Below are 25,712 nucleotides of genomic sequence, written 5' to 3'. Positions count from 1 at the left end.
CACACACACGCACACACACGCACACGCACACACACGCACACACACACACGCGCACTCTCAGCTCCAAAAATGTCCATTTTTACTCTGAAGGCCAAGGTTCACTTTGTTCTGCGAAACAGCACTGCTACCAGACCTTGGAACTTAAAAGACTGTGTGTGAGTGTGTGTGTGTGTGTGTGTATCAGGACTGGGATTAATGGCACAGGGACAGAGAGAGACAGGTCATTTTTTAGAGGATGCAGCACATCACAGTTCTGGCCTTCCCAATTTCAGCAACACAAACTCTCCTGAGATGGGGAGTGTGTGAATGTCTGTGTTTGTGTGTGTGTGTGTGTGTGTGTGTGTGTGAGAGAGAGGGAGAGCATGTAGGTCATGCACAGAGCTTCATCTGTTTGAGACAGAATGGGATATTGGCGGATCATGTTGGGGGTTAGTGCCCCCCCCCCCCCCCAGGGACTGATCCAAATGAAAGTGACAAACGCAAGAGGTCATAAGCTCCATCATCTCACTCACCTCCCTGAACACACACACACACACACACACACACACACACACACACACACACAGTGCAGCAGCTCCTATAACTGGGTCCCTCTGAATCACTGCTGCTGAGTATGCACCAGACTGCAGTGTGTCTGCACATGCTCCAGCGTGTTAATTTCGGTGTAAAAATGTCCCTAAAAACAGCCTGCGAACTGACGCAAATACCTACTGCTCCACTGTTCTCAGTCCTTCTTTTCCCTCTCACTTTAAATGTAACCACAATTATAGACTTTAAACTATTAGTCAGTAAACTGTATGACATAGGCTAAGTGTACAGACCTTCTCTGTCTCTCTCTCTCTCTCTCTGACTTTGAACTGAATCTGGACTGTCCTAGTTCTTGAACACGGATCCATAGTGCTCCATAAACAGTCTCTCCACAGGCAAATCCCCAATGAGAGAATGAGGACAAGGAGAATAGTTACGTTTTCTCTCCGAGCGGTTCAACGGGATGGTTAATAGGCAGATCAAACACACACGCGCGCACACACACACACGCCCGCGCACACACACACGCACAAACACACAGCAGTCAAGAAATCACATCAGTTCCCCAGGGTCACCGCTCACCTCTCCGTCTAGACAAAGAAAACGCTCAGAAAAAAAAAACAAAAAAAAAAAACACGGGTTGATGGTAACACGCTGAGTTTGACATTTTCATCTCTCCCCGTGTACAGCACGACGTTAATTTTCCCTCTTTCACACCGTAATCTGTCCATCAAAACGACAACCTCCTCCTACCCACAGAATCTCATTCGCCTCCCTCAGCTCAGCTCTTGAAACAGTTAACCCCAAGGTTGCTTCAGGAGGTGCTAAATCACAACACCTCCTTACCTCCTCACCCCACTCAGGCAGCCTTGAAAAGGAGCAAGTGTCTTCAATGACCCTAATTTGGCTGAATAAAGGTCAAATCAAATAAAGATAAATAAATATGCTGATTTTTTGTTTTTTTTTTCCCTTTGTGAGAGGAATACCGGGACAACACCGCCGAGCTTGTTAATATTCATGACTATGGTGTTCTTCATCCGCAACTTGTAAACGAATAAATAAATAAAGCAGGCGAGACTTTGATCTTCACAGACTCGTATTAAGCTGTGTGCATTTCTGTGTGTATAATGGAGAGAGTAAGCCTCTGTGTGTGTGTGTGTGTGTGTGTGCGTGTGTGTGTTCAGAACTCAGATCTCTCATCTTTCCGACAGACACAACTCCGCCAAAGACCTCATCAGAATTCATTTTCAAATCCCCTAATGGGGAAATTTGTAAAAGACTATGGGAAGAGAAATTACACACACACACACACACACATGCACACAGACACATTTTTATTTATTTATTTCATTTGAAGTTTCGATCCAAACACAGTCAACATGTCACGGTTTTGACATCTCTCGACAGTTGTGTAGTCAAGCGTGATGTGCGGAGTCACTCGTAAAAGGTTTGATGGATCCTCAGGATGTTCCCCAAAATTCTCTTTGACGGCTGCTCTGCTTTGGGAGTTGCTATAGCAACAGCACGGGTGAGGAACGGTGTCAGACAGAATGCTGAGTTTTGACTGAAGCCTGTCATTTTCTGTCCTACATTACCACAGCAACACAAACATCTGGATGACAGCCTCAGACTGGAGCAGGATTTCCTCACCCCACACACACACACACACACACACACACACACACACACACACACACAAGCAATACAGCATTGTTCACTGCTCCCCTTCAATTTTTTCTCTTATTCAGAAGAAGTGGGTCACTGCTGAACAACAGCATGGTAGCAGCATTGTAAGCACATACACCTACACACACACACACACACACACACACACACACACACACACACAGTCACATAGCCATAATCCTCACTTAACAAATTCCACACATACGCAGACAGAAAACTGACTGAAACAGGTATGAAATCTACACCCGGATCGGTTCTGCTCTGCTCATGGTTTAGTTTCACCCTGTCTTAAAAGTCTTTTCCCTTCTCTCCTGAACATGACCTAGTCCTCTTCCCACTCCACGTGTGGAGGCTAAAACCAGGCAGTCGGGTCCATTTCAGTTCATTTCTGATTTATTTCCCAAAATATGTCACACTGAGGCCGGCTCCTTGCTTAGCTTACGCCAAAATGTGTCGGCAGTTTGAGAAGAAGCCGACTCAGCGTTTGTGTGAACAGCGATATCCAGTGACGCATCCTCTCAGTCTGGGATAAGCACCAAACCTCTCAATTTCTAAAAAAAAAAAAAAGGTCCTTTATTGTTTCATCTTCATCACAGCGTGTCGAAGACAGACAGACAGACAGACAGACATCCCTGAACAACACGTAGAAACTCGATATACGTCTAATCCCCGCTAATTAACCCCTACACGCTTTAGACATGTCACACAATGCGTCGTTTCTGCAGAGTGCGCGAGATTACGTTCTGAAGACTGTTGACTGAGGAAAAAAAAAAAAAGAAAAAAAAAAGAGCACTCCATTGCCTAAGCGTACTCTGAAAAATGCATTTCTGGACACAAACATCGTCCCTGTTAGTTCTTTAAAGAGTTTAGGGACTTCTTCGGGCAGAGGGAGTTTGTGTGGTACGCGGTCAGATCGATACGACAGGACTTCTGTACTGAAGCCAAGCCTGCAGCTAGTTAGCTGCTGGCGGAGCTTTGGCTATGTCATCGCCACTCCTGAGGATGACAAATCATATTAAATGATTAATTATGGTCACGGAGGAAATGAAGTGCAAGCACTTAGCTTAATAGTACTATTATTTTAAACTCGTTTTCAGGGAGTGTATTTCCTGAACTTGAGTATTAAAATAGCCCACAGAGGCTAGACGTTTCTGTACTTTACCTTTACAGAACAAGAGAGAGAGAGAGAGAGAAAGAGAGAGAGAGAGAGAGAGAGAGAAAGAGAGAGAGGGAGAGAGGGAGAGGGAGAGGGAGAGGGAGAGGGAGAGGGAGAGAGAGAGAGAGAGAGAGAGAGAAAGAGAGAGAGAGAGAGAGAGAGGGAGAGAGAGAGAGAGAGAGAGAGAGAGAGAAATCTCTCGTGTCCAGCACAGTCTACACTATACACTTCATCAAAGCACCAGAACCATACAAAGGCTATCACAGACAGGGCTTTACCGAGAGCCCATTAAACTGCAGCTCCGCCTGCTTGATGAGGAAAGTCGTATACAATATATCTATTAGCATTTTAACCATAAGAAAAATGAATGGTCTCAATAAAGAGAGTATTTTATTTAAGTAGAACGGTTATATGGCAGCAGAATCATTACCATACACTGACAGAGTTCGTAAGATCGGCGTAATAAAGAACATGACCTGGAGAACGAGCGTGTGAAGGCCTCCGATAAGGCCATCTCACACAGGATAAATTCTCTGAGTTTAAGTGTCACCTTGGATTTACAGCAGAGAGGAGACAAGCATTTGGCCCACTGACAGATTCTCTGCGTGTGTGTGTGTGTACATGTGTGTGTGTGTATGTGTGTGTGCGTGCGTGTGTGTGTGTATGTGTGGGTGTGTGTGTATATGTGTGTGTGTGTGTGTGCGTGCGTGCGTGTGTGTGTGTGTGTGTGTGTGTGTGGTCTGCTGTGTCCTCTTTATGCCTGCCCTCCCCAGCACTTCACTGACACTGGCAACTGTCACCTGTCTGCTTCTGCTTCAGAATAAAAGGGCGAATGTTAGGAGAAGGACAGTGGGGATGGTGAGATATGAATATGGAGGAAAAAAAAAAAACAGGGCAGGAGGACAACCTTGTGTAAAAATATGCACACAGCTGACAGGCACAGAGAAAGAACAAAGTTAGTCTGTGAATTGACTCAAAAGTTATAACACGAGATCCTCCAGGAGTAAGAACAGAAAAGTGCCATGCTCTTTAGGACAAGGACTTTGAGTTTAGGACAACAACTTTGTGTTCAGGATGATGACTTTGTGTTCTGAACAATAAATCTGAGTTTAGGACAAAAAATGTGATATTAGGACAACAACTTTGAGTCTCCAGGACTCTTACAGTGTCTGAGAGTGAACTAGCTACCAAACCAATGAAAACACTGAAATGACTACGACAATGATTACGTCTACGAACACAGAGCATCAAAGCTTGATATAGGGACACCCACAGACCTAAAGAAAAGGCTATTTGACCATTTTCAATACTGAGGTTTACTGTGGAGGTGGTTGTTGTTTCTTTGTTTTGGTTTTTAGTTGTCCAATCAACAGCTTTAAGCTTCAATTTTCCCATAAAAGAGCATTTTATTCTTTGGCTATAACAAGACCTTTATGGTTTCCGTTTACAGCAGTGAGATTCTTCATGGGTCTGTCATAGAGACAGTGATGAAACTGAGACGGGGATACATGGAGAGGGAAAATAACGACAGACAGAACAGAAAAGGAGAGAAAGACATCCTGCATGGTGGAGATAAGGGAAGGAAATGTATGGAAATGTCATTGTTGTTGTTTTTTTTTTCTTTCTGGGAAAGTTGGAGTAAACACTGTATGTCTTTCTTTTACTTTCAACCCAATCTATCTTTCTCGCTCTAGGTTTCCGCCTGACCCCGTCTCCTCTCTCTCTCTCTCTCTCTCTCTCCATTATTCCTTCGCTCTCTCTAACTCTACATCCGTCACCAAACATTTCATAGCGTACCCTTGGACACTGAGCGTGTTTGGAGAAAAAGATGAAATGTATTGGCTGATAAAAGGCAGAGAGAGAGAGAGAGAAAGAGAGAGAGAGAGAGAGAGAGAGAGAGCGCAGGGTAACAGTGTCCAGGGGAAGGATGATAGGAGATTTTAGGAGGAACAAGATTATTTGTAGTGGATATGAGGAGGATAGAGTGCATTTCATCAATACAGGAGGAAAGGAGAAAGAGATGGGGAGGGAGAAGGAGGGAGGGGGAGAGAGAGAGAGAGAGAGAGCGCACTCAGCCTGATAAAGGGAAAGCGAGAGCAGGAAATTGTCGCACGAAACAACCCGCCGAACCAAAGCGTGTACATTAAGAGTAGCTGAGACGTCGCCTGAGGACATTTTATCAGAGCCGTACCGCTGGCCTGCACTGTAAAGTCAGCACGCTTTTAATTCACTTCAAAGCCTTCTTCCAAAGACCCCCCCCCTCTCTTTTCTTCTCCGTTTTAACACAACATGTGAATTTATTCATAGCCGTGCCCAGTTATTTAACGGTGTGAACAGCAGCCAATTAAACCTTTTGTGAGGCTTTTAAACTGTAAAAACCGTGACCGAGATCATCCGACTGGGAGAGCGAGACTACCTCAGAAACGTCTACGCAAACTAATCACGAAACCAGATCAGTCTAAACTACTTAACTTAGTAATGCTGTTGTCTCTAGGCATTTATCTGGTATTTCATTAGTTGGAGTCCATTTCAGCTTCACTGCAGTAGAGCAGAATGCCGGCCTAGTGAGCTAACACACCGTAGCTTCTGAACAGAGTCTAACACAGAAACACACACACAATGTAAAGTTTTTACATAGCATCCTGTGGGCCTAAAAAAAGGCCTTAACTTTCCTGTCAAAATACAACACAGCAACACACATATTAACAAAACAAATTAACACACACAGTGACACATATTTCAGAGTAATACGTCTTAACCTTCCTGTCAAAACACAACACAGTAACACACAGAGTAATTCACACTATAACACACACAGTAACAGACACCTCAGAGTAATAAAAGGTAATTAATGGTGGAAGTTTGGGGTGGGGTTGGGTGGCATGTGGGGTTGTTAGCCTTCTCCCCTTGTCTCTTCCTCTCCTCTTCCTCCACCAGTGGGTATCCTCATTCCTCACCACCGCCCCCACACAACACCAAATTCACTCATCTCTCTAAATCTCCACCCCCCCCTACACCCCCACCTTCCTTTACACCTTGTTTTTCCCAAACCATTATCTGTTTCTCCCACTCTGCTTAGCATCCCACCTTTATACTCATCCTCCCTTTGTTACACTCTCCTTTTCACTCCCCCTATCTCTCCATCTCTCTCTCCCTCTCTCCTCTCTCTCTCTCGCTCTGTCTATCAGCTCTTTGTCTAAGCAATATTCTGCCTTCACCAGAGCAAATCACAGGCTAAGATCTTCATTATGACATGAAGCGTGACCAAAGCCACACCCACACACGTGCACACACACACACGCACACACACACACGCACACACACACACGCACACACACACACACACGAACGCACGCACGCGTACACACACTAACACCTGTGAATGCTAATAGGAATGTGAAATAGAGCAAGCACAAGCATAAACAATGCATACTCACACTCTCATACGGACGCGCCCGCGCACACACACACACACACACACACAACGTTTGATCACCCACACGCAGTAGTGGATAACAGTCATTTTTTTTGGAGGAGGTTCTTCCCTGCCCTCCTGCTGAGCTGAAGGATCTGTGCAATAATTGCTACTGCATCATTTAAAACATCTCCTGCCTGCCCTCCATCCCTACAACCTCTAGTCAGACAGCTGCTGGTCTCCTCCCCTGATACAACCACACAGGGAGAGAGAGAGAGAGGGAGAGAGAGAGAGGGGGGGGGGGGGGAGAGGGGGAGAGAGAGAGAGAGGGAGCGAGACAGAAAGAGAGAGAGAGAGAGAGAGAGAGAGACGATGGACAACTCAAACCCCGCGTTCCCTCCTCAACTACTCATACAATGCCTCTGTATAAAATTTAATTAAAACATAATTACACCTTGCTAGGTAAAAAAAAATTAAGACAGCAACCACATAAAATTAAGTAAAAAATAAATAAATAAATAAATACTACTGTATGTTGGCTAAGCAAAATACTACTACATATAGCTGAACGTCCAAAGACTCACTGAATAAATATGAAATATCTGAGGCATCTGTCAGTTCTGTTCCACTGTTAAAACACGTCTATGCATTCTGGGTAGAGTTGGTGGTTTATTTCTGCTGTAGTCAGTAGGTGATTTGTTATCTTTTAATATGGAGGATGACCCAATGGTCACTGATACAACTCTACAGAGTATAAAGGGCATGGCAGGTTAATGAGGAAGATGCATTTTGGTCATTTTGCTAACAAGGGGGATGGCATCCCCCTACAAATCGCCCACTGGCTGTAGTCTGTCCCACCTTCAGTACACAACCACTGACTAAACTCCAGTCTCTGACAGAGGATAAAGACATTATGTCTAAGAACAGATGCGTAACTTAATACACTGTCATCTGGAAGGAGCCCTGAACCAGTTTCAGTGTATATCCTATGGTTTGAGCTCAGTGATTTCTGACAGCACAGTAGATGCATAAATACACTGTTGAATGCAACATCTATGAACTTAAATGTCAAAAGTTCATAAATGTTCATACTAATGTATGTACAACAATTGTGTGTGTGTGTGTGTGTGTGTGATGAACTCTTCAGTTTGTCTATGTAAATGTCAAATTCTTGGATGCAGCTTTTAAATCCCATAAAACTCTCTCTGACAATATAGTCACACGTTCAGCTGGGAGAGCCCCGCTCAGTTACACAAAAAATGCGCGATGCTGCTATCGATTTTCAATGACACAGCATTAAGTGGATCTTCCACTGTCCCACTTCTTCCACGCAGCACTGAAATACGTGGGAGCAGGTCACGATTTGACTCTGGATATAGCACTGTTAGCAAACGCAGAAGTACCAGGCAAAGCGCACGAGCGGTAGGCTACTGAAGTGCCTCGCGATGCTGAAGTACGCACGAGCGACGCTGAAGCACCGTGCTGGTCTGTATTCACACAGAGGGGAACATTCACTCGGTAGAACTCGTTTGCTGCTTCCCTGTCATAAATGTTTGGCGTGACGCCAAATCCAGTTAGATCTTAAACTCTACCGCATGACAAAATCAAGACATAAACAAGTTCATGAACACTTGAACTACTTGTATTCTCGGATGTTACATCTCTCACCGGTCCAGAGCCGAGCGGAATTCCAGAAGTTTCCAGCTGGTAGAGTAGTACTAGTGGGTCATTTATATATGGAAAAAAAAAATGTTTCAAAAGAACAACTTCCTTTACTCTCCACTCTGGTTGGTTCTTATCATAACATATGCGGTGTGACAAAAAGCGTCGTTCTAAATTTCATTAGCGAATAACGGTATTTTAAACTCACTCTATTTTCCGTTTTTGAATGTTGGACGTCACGTTGACTCAAACTGGTCACCGTCTATACAAATCTACTATGTCATATACCGGCAATACAGGAGTTGCAAAGGGAATGATCAGCTGACACCTAAATAATCACCTATGGCTGTCAGTCGATCAAAACAAGCGGGTGATTCTGAATAATTAGCTGATCAATAACACAAGTTAATTTCCTTTGAATAGACAATAGCTATCATCGTTTAACCATCCCTTTCCTCACTGATAAGAAACTCACAGCAAGATATAAGATAGATGGCAATGTTTTAAATGTATATTTAACTTACTCAGGTTTCACTACATTTAAATGCTTACCAAAGCATTGGTTTGAGAATCATACTAGTATAATTGTTACAGTTAGTGTCTTTTTCTCTTATTTAACATAAAATACACCTTCATGTCCTAACATTTATTTGATTTTTATTATTCTTAACTCTCTGGTCTTAAGCTGTGCCCTGAGGCCAGACCTACCTTGCCAAAACCCTTGACTTCACATCCATTGAGTCCTTCATAAAGTGAGTGGTGACGTTTACCTAGCACCGCGGTTAGTTTCTCTACATTGTTGTTAGCGTTAGCTGTGGCACCCGAGTTTGTTTTGGCTTCAGCGTGTGGAGCTCCCTGCTGCTGTGCCTTGTCTCCATCTGTCTGCCCCGACTCCGGGGGAGTCTCCATGACTTCTCTCCTCTCTGAATCTCCCCCCACCGACGGGGGCTTTTGCTGGGGAGCGTCTGATGGACGGGTACACAGGTCAAACATCACTCTCTCTCTCTCTCTTTCGCTCACTCTCTTCAGAAAGATGGAAGGATGAGGAAAGAGGGAGGGGGGGGCTGGTGGGTATAAATCAATACCTCCACATGAGGGGCAGAGAGTCCAAAGCCAAGGCAGCAGGGGAACAGTTTCTCATCCGTGTGACAAGGGATGGAGAGAAGGGGGGCTGATTAAAAGAGTCAGCCAAGCAATGCTGACTTCTAAAGCAGAAAAGACCAACCCCTTTTTTCCTCCCTTCTCTTTCCTTCACTTGTTCTTTTTGTTTGGTTCCTCTTCCGTCCTGTCTGTCAACAGTTTAAAAGCGGAGAGAGGTTAAGGAAAAGTAGGCGACGCTTTCTTCTTTATTCCTTTCTTTTTTTTTTTTTTTTTTTTTCCCCCCCAGAGAGGAGAATAATCCAATCCCTGCTGGTTTTAAGCGTTCCAGACAGACCCAAAAAGGGTGATAAGATCAAGTTGTGTCCCTAACAGTGTAATTAGCAAGCTTATCAGTCACCAAATACGGATCCCCTGGGAACTGCTCGGTCATTACACAAACCGGTGAAGCAGCCGCCTTTTTCCACCAAAAAAAAAAAAAAAGAAAAGAAAAATCCAAAAACCGAGCCCATGTTCCTGACAACTCACATCGCACGTTTCTCCTCCAGTTCTCTTTCTGTTATCCCTTTCAAAATGACTGTACGTGAGCGACCGACGACCGCCAGAGAAGAAAGACGTCCTTCAAGTTGTCTTCAGAAAACAGAACACACTCCTACAGCGCTAAACCCAGTGTGTTCCTGTGTGTGTGTGTGTGTGTGTGTGTGTGTGTGTGTATCTCTGTAAGGTGCTGCTGTGTAGGAGTCATGAGAGAACGTTGCCATTACAGAGCTGCGCTGTCACTCGTACAGGCGGCGAGCGGAGTGCAGAATACTCTGAGGTCCGCACGGAAAATTCAGCATCTCCTCCTCCGTCTCCGTCTCTCTCTGCCCTCGCTCCCCCCCCGCGCGCCGAGGAGGGTTCCGTCTCCCCGCGTTCCCTTTAACGACGGCGTTCGCTGTCAGAGCCGCTGAGACAGAGATGAGAACGAAGGAGCAATGTCACTTCCGCAGGGCTTCTCAAGAGAGAGAGAGAGAGAGACGTCAGGGGAGAGAAAAAAAAAAAGACTGTTTTTTAAACAGGTCTCCCTCTCCACTGGCCGGTGGTCAGCTCTCGTGTTTGGTTCGAAACACAACGATGTGTTGCATTCATTCCCTCTCAGTCTTGCGCCCCCGCGTACCGTTTTACGGAGAGGCGGAGAGAAAAACCTTCCTTCGGCCGTAGCCCCAGTTCAGAATGACACGTTGAGAATCAATGGAGTGGCTAATCTCCGTTTGGGGAGATAACAACATTAAGACGGGGAACGGACGAGGAGGCGAGGAGGAGGAGAGATCAGAGAGAAAGTGTGTGTGTGTGTGTGTGTGTGTGTGTTGTTTGTGTGTGTGTGTGTGTGTGTGTGGGAAAAGGGGGCAGGGAGAATGGTTTCTGTCCTCCTATCACATCCAGGGAGGCTCTGGGAGGGGGCCAATCCAGACTGCGGAGGGAGCTCGTTTCTATGGAGACGACGCTGGAATGATGTTGGTTGCCTATTGATTGTTCAAGAGAAGGCTAATGTGAGGGAGAGCAGTGGTCAGGCTATGGGACAGCGAGCACACACACACACACACACACACACACAGACACGGAATTGAGAAACAATGCATGGGGTGGATGTATGCGAGGCGGAATGTAGAGGAAAAACAGCAGGGTGCTGTCATGAGACAAGCACACAGCAGTAGATCAAAATTAAACTATTTCTCCCCATCAAAATAATGTTTTTCACAAATTGCAGCACAAATTATATAAACACCCAGGCACAGAACTGCACTTCACATAAACTGTGATTTGGGATAAACGTGCATTGTCTCTCTCACTCTCTCTGTCTCACACACTCACACACACACACACACAGAGAGTGAGAAATAGAGCTAGTTGGTAATGAAGTTGTCATGTGATGCTAAACCCCCTCAGCGTTGAGATTGGTATCTGTGTGTAGACTGTGCTGATGTTACTTCTCCTAATTAACTCTCCACTGTGCAAACACACACAAAGGAGGCATAACCCCAGGGAGATTAAGATTATCATGGAGCTCTGTGTGTGTGTGTGTGTGTGTGTGTGTGTGTGATACGTCTGTCAAAGCACATCACGACCCTCAACGCCCAGTAACGTGAAAGACAGTGAGACATGTGCCACATGCTGACTAAATCCCTGTAGTAATTGCAAGCTGAAGGTGTTTACAAAATGAAGACACAGTTATTTTGAATTTTTGAACTGTCGGGTTTTATTTCTCCTCCTGTCGATTCATCTACTCACATTTACCTCTGAAACGTTTGGGCTTTGTGACATATGAGCCCGTTTTAACAGTTGCCTATTTGTACGTCTATCAATGTGACTTTTCTGATATTTCAGAAGATCAATGTTTACCAATGTTTCGTGTTGTTCAAAAATGTTCAGATTTGTTAAGTTTATCGATTTGCAACTCAAGAGAAAATAGCTTTACATCTAATAATAAAAAGAGTGTTACTTTGTTCCCGTTTCACCGCTGACCAAATGAAAAAAAAAACAAAACAAAACGTTTATCGGCAAAGTCACCGTCAACAAATCCACAATCCACAATCCAGTGAGCTCAGTAACTTGTTGTATTTTTGAGCGTGTTTTAGGTCGTAAGGGAAAGTGGGCATATTGGATGAAAAATACAAAAGAAAAGTTTGATTGAAAAAGTCATCTGAGGTATTCACTAAACACTAAGCTAAAAGCTGTAATAACTCCATGAGTCAAAAAGGTGTGACCCTCCCCTTCAGCAGACTGGGACCCAGCAATTGTACCCAGTTTCTTATTTTTAGTCAGAGACTTTTATTTTGACATAACCTGAGCGGAATCCATGACATTTAAGGCTACAAAAGGGCACAAAACATGCTAGGCCACCACCTGGGTTTGATTCCCAGCAGCGGTGTTTCCAGCTTGGCTGGTTGTCCGCACAAACATAATAGGTGGTGTTAGAGGGTGGGAAGCTGGAGGGGGGGGGATTGGCTCCCCACCGCTGTAATAGCGCCCCCCACTGGTCAGGGCACTAGATTAGCGGATAGCGGATCTGAGGAGCATAGCGTGAACCTACACATGCGTTACGGCCTCCCAGAGAACTCCTCCACGGTCTGGAAGGAAAGAAGCTGTCCGTGACTCAGCGTGTATCAGAGGAGGCGTGTGGTAGCCTACACCCTCCCTCACCGGTGTGGGGGGTTGCATGAGCAGTGAGGAACGGAAAAACAAGGGAAGCGGCGATGACTAAATTGGGGTGAAAAGGGCAAAAATTGCAAAAAACTGCAAGGCAGGCTGCGTTTGCTGATGAGCCAGCCAAGCAGTGGAAAGGCGTGTGTAGAAGTCTGAATCCCGATTCACTTAATAACCGGAGCTTTTTTTTTTTGTTTTTATAAAGTTATGTCACTGTCTTTCTTTATTTGTTTTCTACTCACTTTCTTCAGCACGATGGCTCAATTTACTGACTCAGTTCACAGCTCAGTAACACCAACTGAATTACTGACTGAATTATTTTTTTTTTTTGGCAGACTTTTTAGTGCTTGTGGCGTAAACATACCCATCTGGAGGACAAATCTTTTTCAAATCTTTTAAAGATCTAGATTAAAATCTCAGCTACTCGAATCAATATAAATGAGTTGTCTGAATGTTAACTCCTCATTCTGTGGTGTGAAATCCCCTGCCTCGAATAATCATAAACCTCTGATATTTTCAGAACTAACTATTGTGAGTTAACTAATCACCCGGTATAACCCAAAGCACTGTTTAGCAATGCCATCTCTGAACCATGTCTTGAGTGGGGACGGGTGGCTCAGTGGTTAGCACTGTTGCCTCACAGCAAGAAGGCCCTGGGTTCTTTACAGGTCCTTTATGTATGGAGTTTGCATGTTCGCCCTGTGTTTGCACCACAAAGACATGGTTGTTAGGATTAGTACTCCTGTCAGTGGCAAAAAGGCCTAGAGTTGGTCCCTGGGTGCCGGCGACTGCCCACTGTTCCTAGCTTGTAGTGTGTGTGTGTGTGTGTGTGTGTGTGTGTGTGGTCACTGGTGTAAGGATGGGTTAAACGCTCAGTGTCTGTGTGACAAAGTTCTTCTTCCTCTTCTTCTACCCATACTGAAGTAACACAAACATGACTGAGATCAATTCACGACTTAATGGGAATCTATCACCAAATTTCCTGCCATTTCCCACTTTGGCCATGCTCACCTTCTCTTAAAATGGATCTAATGTTTCTGTTATTGACAGAGACAACTGATCTCTCTGTGTTTATAACCATTTGACAAAGGTGTAAGAGAAAAGGTAGCTTCCAGTAAGGCCCCATTCGTCACGGAGGATGACACACTGAGGCGGGTCGTAACAGTCGGGTACAAAAATCAATGTCTTGGACTAATAAGCTGACTGAAGGGGCACAGTGGGGTACTGGATGGGCTGGTCTGTCTCCTGCTAGGCTTCACCTGAAATGAACGTGGAAAGTTCTCTCTCTTTTTCCTGGGACACATCAGCCAATCTATCAGCCAAATCTCTGGTCTTTGCCCGGAGACAGAGAGGGCGATGACCTCAAACATTAGAGCAGTCGTGTTTGGCCTCCAAAACGAGAAATGAGATTGGTCAGTCAGTCTTCAGACAGCATGACGACAGGATCTCTGAGCTAGATGAAAGGAGCAATAAGAACGCTCCTGAGAGCACAGCCAATATGTTTTTCTTAAGAGTAGACATTGTTTTTGTACCTATTTTTGTTGCCTCTGCATTTAACACACACACACATCAAAAACTGTCATATATTCCAGTATCTCTTTGTCATAACCATCTTTATATATATGTGTCTCATACCAGCGAGAGCTGGAGGTGGCAGATTACACTGGTAGAAAAACTCATGCATATGATGTATGAAGAAAGTGGCAAATCCAGAGGGGGGGGTGTGTGAGAGAGAGAGGCCGTACTCCAAAGGCAGGTGTGTTTGTTCACACACACACACACACACACACACACACACAGGCACTTTTAAGACTCTACACATCCACAGTATGAAGTGCACCGGAGCGAGTCATCCTATTAAAGCCGCCGACTGATGTGAGAGGGACATGTTTTGACTGAAGAGCCGTGGTTTATCAGCGGGTTTCTCATGTTTTCCCGCCCGCAATCCACAAGCACGGATAAAACACAAGATACAAGGTGAGAGGACAAAATACCAGACATCACACCAACCTGTGGATTTGATCGTCAAATGACTATACCTTTGACAAACTTACATTCAAACTCAAACACGCACGCGTTCCGATTTATTTTTGTCATGTCACTTCACAATCAGTGCAAAGCATGGCCTCTCCATACCCTTTCTGGGTGGACTCTCTACTTTCATTTTCTAATCTCCTACATCTCAGCAGATGATGCCTCACTGGGAAGCCACTACCAAAGTGGCAACACGCTACGATATGAAATCATACAGTGGTGAAGAGTTATTCCAGTGCATGTGGTGACCATGGAAACCAACCAAACAAAACAAAAAACACAAACAGTAACGGGTTTGGCGAGACGTGTTTAAAAATTTTCAGTGAAATTTATTGCGGTAAACACGGGCAACATAAAAATACGCCCTCGGGAAGAAATTACTGTCTGAATAGACGCGCTGAAGCTAGTGCAGCAATTGGAAGGCCAACAGTCCCATACCATAATCAGGCCAACAGATACAATAGACAGCTTACTGTATTTATACTGCCAATGCCACCCTGTAAGCACCACTTCACACACACAGGTCACTGTGCACTTTACAGTAAACTTAACGCAGAACACCGTACACCGACCAGCGACTTTACTGCCAGTTACTGACTGATTTCACCATTTTTGTTTGATGAGTAATGGGCAAAATAAATCAGACATCAACATGAGTCCTCTTACGACAGGGACTGCCAAACTTTATCAGGGTGTGGCCTACCGTGATTGGTATCTCCACGATGACCCTACAACCTGTGCAGTGTGGAGTCAGTATTTCTCCCAGCACATCGACAGGAACGTCTTTGAAGACTTGGCAGCGTTACGCTAGCACTATCTAGTATATACACATAGCACTTTATATCTGTTCATCCAGTACAACCCACAAAAAATAACAACAACAACCAAAAATATTGCGTGGAACAAAATGGTTAGTTGTCGGGAACGCTATTTTAAAAATCTATTTTAATAGTACATTCACCTCCCGAAAGAACAAACCTGGCAGCCTTGTCCCACAACATGCCTTACGCCTGGTTCAGACTACACGATTTCAGCCCTATTTGGACACGGTTGTGTAGTTGCGGACAAACGTCCAGCGTTGTGCCCGAATACGAACGTTTGGGAATGCCGAACGGGCGTCTTTACCCCCTGTAGTGTGACATAATCTAAGAACGGTCCTGCGTCGTCTGGAACGCCCCACGACACCCAACATCTGGCATGTCAGAATTTTTCTGTATTTTCCTGCCTAGTCTGACATCTCCTACGACGTGTACCTTGACGCTGACCAAAAGGAGGAATGACAGTCGTCCTCCCCGACGACATATCAACTTGCGCAAGGCCGTGAAAGGCACCATACGATGATTAATCGGGATCATATCTGTAGTGTTGCCAGTCTCCCAGCCAAGACACGGCAAGAGTTTATGGCACTATGATTGCCTTATCTGATATGGTGACCATCGTGAAAGACAAAGATATCGTGTAGTTTGATCCCGGCATTAAACCATTCTGTCTACCAAGTGGTCCGACTTCCAAATTGCAGCCCCGGGAGTCATGTCCAAGGTGTCTTGTCTCCTGATATTTATGTGGCTAATTTGTTAAATTGCACGAAAGCGCATTGCATTGACAAAAGAAAAAAGACTAGACACCTTATCTCGTAATTATGAGAACTGCAGATCGGGAAGTCGCCGCAAATTGGGCAGCTACATTCATAATTACGAGCTCTCATAATTACGAGATATTTTCTCGTAATTATGAGATGTTTTCTCGTAATTACGAGATCCCACCCTATCTACTTAACTGTAAAATTCCGGAAATATGGTGGCTCAGTAAAGATACTGAATTTATTAATAATTATTAATTATCTTTTAAATAGCGGGGGGATAGCCGCGTTCACCAGTGCACGCTGGGAAAGTGGTAGCCTATTGTTCGCTGAAACAGACAGAAGCAGAGTAAACTACTTTTCTTGAAATGGGTCTGAAGATGTATGTATGCATTCTGTCATTTCTTATTATTCTGTTCAACTCTGTTATGTTTTTATGAGGAGAACGACTTACTAAGGGTGAACCACTGGTGTACTTGCATGGAGTGGGGTTCGCTGGCTAACCCACTCTATTCTAAATTACGAGCCTGTGAGACTTGCTTTTACGAGACCTCTTAAACAAATAATTCATGAAATGTTCGCAACATGGTTCATGGTTTGGTTTCTACGCTGCCGTCCAAGAGGCTGAGTTGAACTCAACCATGCCAAGAAAATGCCCCTTACACATCACAACACACCCCCTAAACCTAACCATGAGAAATGAGCATTTTGGGCTGTTAGGTTTCTTTTGGTGTTCACCATTGTTACGAGCCCAACTTTTTTTAAAAGCAGGACGTAACAACATAAAAAGCCCACACAGTTCGGTACTGGGAAAATATTTTACAAGTTTAATGATAAATGACGGAAATCCCAAAAATAACGGAATGTGGCGATCATAACGACAACAAGAAGAAAAACAGAAGACAAAATAATAAATTAAAAAAAAAAAACCTCACGCTTTCTTCCTTGTGCATAAATCAACTTCCCTGGCTCCCGTAAAAAGAAAAGGCGTGAGTCTTCCGATCCGCTTGCTTACTACACTAACTAAACCTAACCTAAGGTGCTCAAAATAAGTGCCCGCCAATACCAAAAATCAAACCCATTAACAGAAAAAGAAATCAAGTGTTTACAAACTAAGGTGGAATTAACTAACACAAGAGAACAACCGATAAAAGTTAAACGTAAGGGATTTCCAGCTTCTGCCCATGGGAAGCGGAGAACGAGAGAGAGAGCCATTTTGGAACGGGACGCTTAAATAGGTGAAGCCCCGCCCGCAAACGAATCACCGCATCGGGCTACAGGAGAACAGACAGACAGGGAAGAGACCGGCGCAGCAGCAATACACAGTTTGGTTAGGTAGGTAACCCACGACATCGTAACAACCATACGCGTACACTCTTCTGCTGAGAACACAGTAATGGTTGACTCATCTAAGCCTATGACTTTCCCGATGGTTCATTAGACCACTGACTGTGCTCTACGCACCACTTTACTCACAGACGCCACGGTCGAGACGTTTGCCTTTTTTGACCGCAGTTCACTGATAAGGTGAAAACATCTTTCCCTCAGACTTTCACAACAACATCACCTTGACCTGGTGATGTTCCACCTGTTCCTTGTGAAACGTCACCTAGTGGAGCTGTCCTCCTCAGTGAAGTTCCTGCCAAAGTGCCCCAAAATTTTTAACAGAGATCTCTTTCCTCATGGCATGAGTGACGAAAATAATGAGCATTTTATATATGACCGTACGCATGGTGCCTAACTCAGGGGGCACACCTGCATGGAAACACCTGTGCTTAGCATGCTTTGAATTCCTCATGTGCTTGAGACTTCATCTCGACAGCTACCTGTGGGTTACACAATATGGATTGTTTAATTGGATACTGCACATTTAACTGTTATCGATGTAATGTTTAGTGACGTTACATGTTTCAGAAATAACTGAATGGTTCAGTGAAGTTTAAATCAAGAGCAAGAGCAAGAGCAGAGCGGTGCAAAGGGCAGGGGGAAGAGGGAGAGAGAGAGAGAGAGAGAGAGAGAGCTATGAGATGCACAAGGCCAAATTCTTTACTTTGTTTCAACCTCTCCGTTCCGTCTCTCTCTCAGGGCGTCTCGCTGGTTTCCGAACAGCCGAACTTTAATTATGGGCCGCTCGCTTGAGCGTGACCTTGGCGATAAATCGAACGAAACCGGCACGCGCTAGCAGCCAGCTCCCTCTCTAACGGTTTCCCCGACTTTAATTTAAAACTCGTCAAGAGGTTACAATGCACAAACCACAGAGCGAGAAAACATGGAGGGAGAGAAAGAGAGAGAGAGAGAGAGCGAGAGCAGACCGTGGAGAATTCAGAGCAGGAGAATGTATTTTGCATATGGTTTAGACAGGCTAACAACTTCACATGACAAGCTGTGCTAAATGGGTTTACTGAAGTTCAGTAGTGTAACATCAGCGTAGATGATGTCAGGGATGTGAAGGGAGGATTTAGCTTCTGACACACAAATTATACAGTTACCCCATATGCAACTTTTTAAATTAATACATGACTCTAGAATCCTGACATACTAAAGAAAGGATTTTTTTTTTTTTTGATGGCTTTCTTTTAAAAAAAATTTCCAATTGTTGAGAAAGTTGAAACAGATAACCAAATTTGTTGCAAGTGTCTACCTTCCCCCATTATTTAATGAACTCTCAGTCATCCACATTTAAACACCAAATGAAAAGCCTTTCATACAAACTTTGAGAAGCACTGAAGAGTGAAAGACCACATTAAATTTTGATTCAATTACAAATAAGCCTCCAGTGAGAACATCCAATCCCAACTTGAAAACAGTACAAAACAGAGCTACAAATCAGTATACTTAAAACACGATCGCACAGAAAGGGCTCATATTGCTAGAGCGAGACCAAAATTAGTCCACATATCGGTGCTGAAATGTCCCAAGAAAAGAGAATAACTTTTTAAAAGATGTGTTCTGCACAGCAACATGACACTATTACTGCCATAGTACTACTTGGGCAGCTCTCAATCTCTAATCAATAATTTAAACCATTTCTTAAAATCGTGTTCCAGTTTTTGGGCTCGGTGACCTAGTTATCCCCTTTTGAGGTCCCTGCCAGTCTGTGTCGCCCCAAAATAAACCAGGCAAAGTTGTTTTTTCTTTCTTTCTTTTTTTTTCTCTTCTCCTCTGATGAACTCTGGTTGACTGTCTCCAGAGGAGACATACCACACAGTGAATCTAAGGGCACCTGTCACCACACAGTCCCTATCTAAAGTGAAGATGAAGAATTTGGGGCGTAAACACATTTTGTGCGAAAGGAAACGGGCAGAGTAAAACATGACACCGCTAAAACGAACGGGAAAACAGCTCACAATAACCTGGTTCTTTATACAGTTACCAACATTTTCCAAAAAAAAAACCAAAACAAAAAAAAAAAAGGGGGTTCTTGATGAAATGGCCTCACACTGGGGCACAGGACTCTGACGATTCAAAATTAAACTGGAGCGAAATTAGTTTTGCGCCCCCTTGCAACTCCTGTCAGATCTGCCATTCTCCTTCTCTTTGTATGCCTCTCACAGGAACATGCAAGGTGTCTTTCTTTCTCTCTCTCTCTCTCTCTCACACACACACACACATACACACACACGTCTTGGTCTATAACAGCTACTCCCAGTTTAACACTCTGACATATCAGACCAACTCATCATCAAAATCCCAGTGCAGAGGTCAAGGTCCACTCTGAACGAAACTGAACGTGCCTGAGGAGACAGGCCAAATCCTCACTACCTCTTCTGTGTTGCAAGTGTGTGTTTCAACACACGCTCACATCCAATACCACAGTTACGCACACAAACACACACACAGTCACACACACACATCCACACAGACGCCTGTCAAAATGAAGGAGTCTTCTCTACCTCGACTCTTAAATCTGACATAATCAATGTCAGTCCATCTGAGGGTACTCGAAAATGTCACCCAATCCCCTGAACTGTCTCTGGGGATCATCCGAGCCACTGAACCAGCACAGACAGACACACTCAACCATACAACATCCCTTACCACCAGCTCACGCTGCCTCACAGACCGGACTATTAACGCGGAGGCTAACAGCAGTGATTAGGTTTAGGCCTGTGGGGAGAAGACTGCTTATTGACAAGAAACCTCATTAGCGGGGCAGGTTTGCCATTTTTATTTTAAATATTATTTTTCTATAATTGTTCTGCCCTTCAGTCAATTCCGTGGTTCTTTTTTTTTTTTTCCCCTTTTTTTTCCTTTTCTTTTAATGGAATCAAGTCTGGGGGTGAGGTGGGATATTTCCATTGGCTGTGAAAGGCTCATTTCAGCATTTCAAATTCAACACTTGCTAGCGAGCTTACACGGGTACCGGCTATAATTAAACCATATCAAACTAAGATCAAACCAGTGGAGAGGCACACATTTGGGTATGTGCCTTGGTGAAATATTGGGAGCCAAACAAACAAACAAACAAACACACACACACACACACACCTTCTTCACCCTGTGTACTACACTGTCCACCCCCTTCACAACAGGGAGAGGTGACAGAGCATTAGCAGAAAATTACGTTTTAAAAACAGGTAACTTTCACTCTACACAGTTCTGAGGGTTAAAGTGTATATTCCCAAAAAATCAGTTCATAAAAACGCCAGATGATAAATGAGATCAATTTAAATCCATTCATATAAACAAATGAACAGATTTACTGAAGGGGACAAAACCAGAAGCTTCAGTCAGCTGTTTGGGTTAAATGTTTCCAGTTTGACACCAGTTAGACAACATAACCCTAACTGGGCATAAACGACAGCGTGTGTGGGGTAATGAAAACAGAGAAGGGTGGTCAGACCACCTGCAGACACTCAGATCTTTAGAGAGAGGGCTAAGGGAAAAAAAGAAAAGAAAACAACAACAACAACAACAACAGCAACAACAACAACACTTCAGGCTTGCTGTTGCACAATGCAAACAGATAATTGTGAAATATTAAAAAAAAAAAAAAAAAAGTAAGCCTATTTAGGAGGTCTTAGAGAGAGCTGAGCAACTCACACTCATGGATTTTAGACTCTTATGAAACAAATATCTGCTGTATTAAAAAAACAAAAAAACAACTTTCATTCATTGCAAAACACAAAAACCCTGATGCAACTTCAAAATGCGAAAAGAGTGTGAGAGAGCTTGATAGTTACACATACAGAGAGAGAGAGAGAGAGAAGCTAAAGAAAGCAGAGGTTGAAACAGTGTATGAAGCTGAGGGCTGGAAGGTTGTTGACAGCACAGCTGTGATTCTGACCCTGTTACTCCCTCTGTTCTCAGGCCAACCAAATTATAGACACACACACTCACACACACACACACACACACACACACACACACACATACACACACACACACACACACACACAGCCCTAAATAGCAGCCGGACAATCAAAGAGCTAACAAATGAAACCCACTGACCACTCTCCACTTAGAGAGATCAGAGATTCAAAAAAAAAAAAAAAAGAGATGTTCTAATAAACTGTCAGAGTATCACACAGAGGGAAACTGACGCATGTATTATGTAATTAAAAAAAAAAAAAAAAGAAGAATATAAACAGCTCTGCCCTGAAAGGACAGGATTCATTGTCTGAAGGTCTGAAGAGGTGCTGTGACTGATGTTTCACAGTGAGGATGGTTCAGTCTTATGTCATAACCAGTTTTGTCTACAGTCTAGTCATTATCACAGTCAAGGGTAATTAACCTTTGGCATTGTGAATGTTAACCAAATCTCTCTGGTCATCTTTCTCTTTCTCTGTCTCTCTCTCTCTCTGTCTCTCTCTCCTCTTACACACACACTGTAGCGATAAGCTTACCCTGTCGCTGTTGGGGGTCAACGATATTGATCAGGAATTAGGACCAGCATTAAGAACACAGGGAGGTTAAAGGGAGCGTGTGAGTGTGTGTGTGTGTGTAACAGAGCACACGCTTAATTTCACACTAAACAAACAGGGACTGACAGAAGATGGCCACCAAACCGTTGCTCTGCCAGAACGAGGTGGGACACTTTCCCCCAGAGACAAAACATAGGCTCCTATTACAAACATACTGGTTCATTTTAAACCATTATCTCTGCTGGCTCAGACCCAGTTAAACCAGTCATGTTCACAGACAGGCTACTAAAGTCACAAACATTGACCAAATCACAGCAGGATTTACTGCCTCCTAAAACGTATCAGTTTTACACTTAAGTGTCTCTAAACCTTTAACCAGCGACAGCATTGAACCTCTCCTTTTCCTTGCTGATAAAACATGTTACGTCACAGTTGTGAGGACTTGAATGCAGCTTGAACAGAGATGGGTTAATGCGTTTTTGGACAGATTGTTTTGGTGACTTTGGTTAGAAACCAGACAGTAACAACTCTATGGGTTGTTTTGGCAGTTTGCATAATTAATGGTGCCATCATACTGTTAAAACAAAGAGAGCGTGACCTTGCTCTCTCTCTCTCTCACTCTCTCTGGTCCTGCTTCATGAGCCATATAAAACAGAGCACAAATCAAATTAGTAAATTTGGCGAGCATATTTCCTACTCCTGTCTTGATTTGGGACTACCTTGAGAGCGCCTGTCATATCCGTTCTGTGCCGGCGGGGCCCCTTCCCAAATAAAAATGGATGCATTACATTGTATTACATTACATGAATTCATTCCGCAGACCACTTTGTCCAAAGCGACTTCCAAGACAGACAGAATACAAACTAAGCCTGTGGCCATGTGGGAGCTGCCTGTGGCGTAAGTTCAAAAGTCCAATAAGACCTGAAGAAAAGTCAGAGAGCGAACGACAGACAGATACAAGTGGGTCTCTAACCCCACAGTCTAAGGCTTCTTCACATGCGTGACCTCTTTTAGTGACATCATCAACAGGAGACGAATGTAAAATCCATTCCCAACATTCAGCAACCTGAGTGACATTACTGCGACCATTTTTATACAAAAACCTCAACCCCAAACATAGTGGCCCCTTCCTTCTTTAAATCAAACTCTGAACCCCCCAAAAACCTGACGCAAGACCACACCGCACAGCCTCTACGGCAAAGCCTCCTCTTATTCAGACCATCAAATCAGAGAGAATAAAAAAAAAAAAAACATGGAACAGAGAAAATTGCATACAGTGACCTGGACACCACTGAACGGTGACTGCGGTACATATTCAAGAGGAAACTTCCGAAGCAATAATGCTGTAATTATGCATTCCGCCCTCTACAATCCATAAGGTCACTGCAAGGACAATGAGTCAGCAAGTTTTTCTGAGGACCTAGCCTACATCAGGCTTTTCTTTTTTTTTTTTTCTCCTTTCTTTTTTTTTTTTAGGGCCAGTTGGACAGAGAGTGCTGTCGTGTCAGTTGGCACAGAAGAGAGTTATAAAAAGAAAAAGAAAAGAGAAGAGAAAAAGACCTTGGGGACAGGACCTAACTACCCCCTGGTCATCTGTTCTGACAGAGAGACTCCTGGTCTCAGCGCATGCCTTATTTGGGCATTAATGTTCCCAGTACATGTGTAATTAAACAGAAACGCCATTATCCATTGGTACTTGCTGTGTCATGCAGTTGAAGTAACAATTACGTGAGTTTAGTGTTAAAACAACTACCCATAAATAAGCTACGTGTGTAAATACTGTAAAAATAAATCACACCAAGATCGTCAGAGAGATTTAATATGAATCATTTAATATTGATTATTTAATTTGGTCTTTGACTTAGAGTGACTCCACAGAGTCCAGTCCATTAGCGGGGCAGCATTAGCATGTCATAACATGGCATGAAGATGATGTTTAACGCTGGTGTGGAGTCTGCAGTCTGTCTGCATGGACAGCAGTATGAGCAGGAGTAAGGGTCAGAGGTCAAAGAACTAACTTGGGCTTCACCGCTGAAAAGAGCCCAGCAAAACTGAAAATGCGTCTTCTGTCAGGTTATTGTTCAGTTGCCCGTGGAACAGCATCAGGTCCATGGTAAAATATGCAGTTTAATCTCTCTTATCGTTGCTCTGATCTCTTCCCAAGACCAGAGTGCCTCATTTTCATCCTGAGAGCAAGCTGGCATTTTTAAGCCCAGGTATTGAAGTTTATGGATCCTGTTATCAAATTTTATGCAAAGTTTATGCAGACCAAACTTCTGTCTGACTCTTCAATCAGTGCGTAGCAAGACAATGCATAATTATGACCACCAGGGAACAGAATGTGGCTTGCTCACACACACACACACACACACACACAAATTTTCACCAATCAACCTCCAATGGTACCTCCAAAAGCGCTGCATTACTGTTGCTAAGTAACAAGCTTCCCCTCAATAATACTAATTAAAAAAAAAAAAAAAAAACAGACCAGCCATGAAAAACAGTGAACAAAAGCCACTTACCGTGTCTGCCATGTTTTCTTCTGAACATCTGGAGGATGATGAATTCTCAGGATAATGTCTTCCAGAGGAGCTGGAGCTGGGAGGGTCCAACCCCACATCAGGTGAGCTCTTACAGGGGAAGCTTTCGACAAAGTCTTCCCCGTGGAGATCACTTTCCACCAGAGAGGAGCAGAGAGGTGTGTCCTTGGGCTCCTTCTCTAAGGCTGAACTTGATGACCCTTGTTTGCTCTCGCTCATAGGAGGAGGGGACTTTTGGGAGAGAGAACGGTACAGGAACGAGTTCGGTTTTATCTTCTGGCTGGATGTCAGGCGGTCTCCCCTCCGCAGCTGAACGCAGCTTTCTGATCTGCGCCTGGTCGTCGCGACGACGCCCCCTGACCTCTTCTCACACTCACCTTTCTCTTCCCCTAGAGGGCAGCCGTGGGCCTCCAGGAGATGGCAGAGGAAGAAGCTCCTTTCCAGTTCCACCTCCTGCCGCAGGCACTGGAAAAGGGCGGCCTGCTCCCCATCTGGTTTTACATGGGCTTGTAGCGTCTGCAGCACCTCCTCCAGCTTAAGGTATATCTCTCCGTTGCCACGACAACCCGGCTCACAGACCGACGTCTTGTCAACCGCCTTGCCCTGACCGCCCCCCGCTCCTCCTCTTCCTTTGGGTTTGCCAGTGATCTCGTCTGCGAGTTGCCGTTGCAGTTCCCCGGCCCGCCTGAGGGTGGCGCTGCTGTCGCATCTACCCTGACTGCACCGGAGGAGACGTCGAACCTCGGACACCCGCTCCTTGCCCAGTGCTTCCCTCTGCCGCAAGAGTTCCAGAGCTTTCTGCTGCTCAAAGCGAGAAGTGAGCCTCCGGAGAGCGCGATCTCGCTCCGAACGAGCCTCTTCCCGCTGACGCCGCAACTCCAGGGAAAACCGCCGGCGAGCTTCCTGATTCCGACGCCTCTCCTCCTCCAGGGCCACGCGGAGGCGCTCCAACTCCCGGCTGGGGTCT

The 25,712-nt window shown here is 44.4% G+C and overlaps 1 protein-coding gene across 1 annotated transcript in view; it reads right to left on the bottom strand.

Moving 5' to 3' along the window:
- tspoap1 (TSPO associated protein 1) overlaps nucleotides 1–24,754 on the bottom strand; it is a 93,328-nt gene extending 68,574 nt beyond the window's left edge. The window contains exon 1 of the mRNA XM_030792949.1: nucleotides 24,728–24,754. Within this exon, the coding sequence (XP_030648809.1) occupies nucleotides 24,728–24,739 (12 nt within the window). The 5' untranslated portion in view covers nucleotides 24,740–24,754. The remainder of the gene's footprint in view (nucleotides 1–24,727) is intronic.
- Between the last annotated feature and the right edge of the window lie 958 nt (nucleotides 24,755–25,712).

Source organism: Chanos chanos, chromosome 15, assembly GCF_902362185.1.
Source record: "Chanos chanos chromosome 15, fChaCha1.1, whole genome shotgun sequence".
Lineage (NCBI taxonomy): Eukaryota > Metazoa > Chordata > Actinopteri > Gonorynchiformes > Chanidae > Chanos > Chanos chanos.
The sequence above is the reverse complement of the archived record's forward strand: the minus strand, read 5'-3'. Positions and strand labels throughout refer to the sequence as shown.